Genomic DNA, 1923 nt, shown 5'->3' with positions numbered 1-1923 from the left:
CCAGGGCAGCCAGCAGTACAAGGACCTTCATTGTCAGCCAGAAGAGCCCGTCCCGTGTCCCAGCAGCACCACAGGGCCCTTAAATCCCATGAGGATGGTGGCCCTGGCCCGGCCCCACCAGCTGCCCCTTTCCCAGGGCCCTGGGAAGGTTCTGGCTGGCACAAGCCAAGGTTGGGCACTGCAGCCCCATTGTCCCCACCTCCTGGTCAAACCTGTCCTGGGAACCAGCCGACTCACCCACTGGAGGGTGAGAGGTGGGGAGGTGCCAGGATCCCACCTCGGCAGCCGCAGCTCAGAGCTGCCCTGGCCCGGCCCCACCAGCTGCCCCTTTCCCAGGGCCCTGGGAAGGTTCTGGCTGGCACAAGCCAAGGTTGGGCACTGCAGCCCCATTGTCCCCACCTCCTGGTCAAACCTGTCCTGGGAACCAGCCGAGTCACCCACTGGAGGGTGAGAGGTGGGGAGGTGCCAGGATCCCACCTCGGCAGCCGCAGCTCAGAGCTGGGGGGTGGAAAAGGGTAAATTTGGGTCGAGAAAGTGCAAAATGCAGCTTTTTGCACATGGGGGACGTGGTGACCTCGATGCCTAAACCATGGTCGTGGTGGTGGCAGCAGCAAAACCAGTTTGAAGCCCAGCACAGGACAGAGGTCAGAGCATCCCAGGTGCCTCAAAGCACTTCGGATCCAGCTATGGCCCTGAGGGTGCCCAATGTCCCTTCTTGCAGCCCCCAGCCAAAACCCCACAGATTTGGGTTTGGTGACCCCAAAACCACTCATCTCCTCCCAGGTCCTTCAGGGCTGTTGGCTCCAAAGGATGGGCACGTGTATGGCCAAAGCCACGAGGAGGAACACAACCACCTGCAGGGCTGGGAGTCCTTTTTCACTGCTCTTCTGAAGTCTAGCATGAAAACATGAAGGTGCCAGCCTGAAACCTCCAGGTCTGTTTATTGAGCTGAGGGGACATGGGTTCAGTACGGATGCTCCAGGACATGGACCATGATGTCCAGCACCGCTGCCCAGGTCTCGGTAGCGGTGGGGATGATCTGGGTGCTGGGCAGGATGAAGCCGTAGCACCCCGTGTCCCTCAGCTCGAACGTGAAGGAGTATTTCACCCCGTTGTTGTAGGTCCAGTCAATGGTGGTGCCATCTGCCAGGTCTGCAGGGAGAGGGGAGGAGATGTGATCCCAGCACTGACCGTGGTGGACACAGCGCTGTGGGGTGAGGAGGGCACACGTACAGATGGTGTCCACGATGCTGCCATAGGTGTATTTCGTCCCATACACAACGGCCAAGTCACTCACTGCCTTTTTAGCCACTTCATTCTGCAAGGGAGAGCCCCAAAGTGGTGAGAGCTGGTGGACCAAGACCTTGGGGCAGCAGAGCCTACATCCCAGCATTGTTTTCCAACCCCTCTGCTCCTGCTTTTCCCCAAAACACCCTAATTTTTGCTGGATGGGAGGCACATCTCGTGATCACCCTCCTTTTAGTGGTGGCCTTGGCAGTGCTGGGGTAATGGTTGGACCTGATGATCTTAAAGGTCCTTTCCAACCCAGTTGATTGTATGATTCCAAGAACCAGGTGATGGGCTTCAGGTTTGCTCTAACAAGAGGAACAGGGTCCTGGAATGATCCAGTGAGACTCTTCCATCAAGGCTGGTGCTCACAGCCCCATGTCTATGTTTTGGGACCATCTCACCAGTTCCTGGTGGTCAGGTGCTGGCGCTGTCTTGTAGCCGTAAGGGTAAAGCAGCATCTGGGAGTAGCTGTGGATGGAGATGACCGACTTCACATTCCCATGGCCAAGGATGAAGTCCACGATGGCTTTCACTTCCCTCTCAGAATGGGCGTAAGGACCACGGTAGGTCTCGGAGCAGGGGTTGCTGCTGGAGCCAGAGCCTGGGGCACAGAGGAGGAGGCATCATGCAGAG

At 58.0% G+C, this 1923-nt stretch overlaps 2 protein-coding genes across 2 annotated transcripts in view; both read right to left on the bottom strand.

Moving 5' to 3' along the window:
* LOC104412716 (carboxypeptidase A1-like) overlaps positions 1 to 390 on the bottom strand; it is a 3458-nt gene extending 3068 nt beyond the window's left edge. The window contains exon 1 of the mRNA XM_010023510.1: positions 278 to 390. Within this exon, the coding sequence (XP_010021812.1) occupies positions 278 to 390 (113 nt within the window). The remainder of the gene's footprint in view (positions 1 to 277) is intronic.
* Positions 391 to 964: 574 nt separating this feature from the next.
* Positions 965 to 1923, bottom strand: part of LOC104412715 (carboxypeptidase A1-like) — a 5102-nt gene continuing 4143 nt past the window's right edge. Inside the window, exons 9-11 of the mRNA XM_010023509.1 lie at positions 1692 to 1891; positions 1234 to 1318; positions 965 to 1152 (exon numbers count right to left, since the gene is read on the bottom strand). Coding sequence (XP_010021811.1) covers positions 965 to 1152; positions 1234 to 1318; positions 1692 to 1891 — 473 coding nt within the window. The remainder of the gene's footprint in view (positions 1153 to 1233; positions 1319 to 1691; positions 1892 to 1923) is intronic.

The sequence above is a fragment of the Nestor notabilis genome, unplaced genomic scaffold (genome assembly GCF_000696875.1).
Source record: "Nestor notabilis isolate BGI_N333 unplaced genomic scaffold, ASM69687v1 scaffold5051, whole genome shotgun sequence".
Taxonomy (NCBI): Eukaryota; Metazoa; Chordata; class Aves; order Psittaciformes; family Psittacidae; genus Nestor; species Nestor notabilis.
Note: the sequence above shows the minus strand (reverse complement) of the source record. Positions and strands in the feature narration are given on the sequence as shown.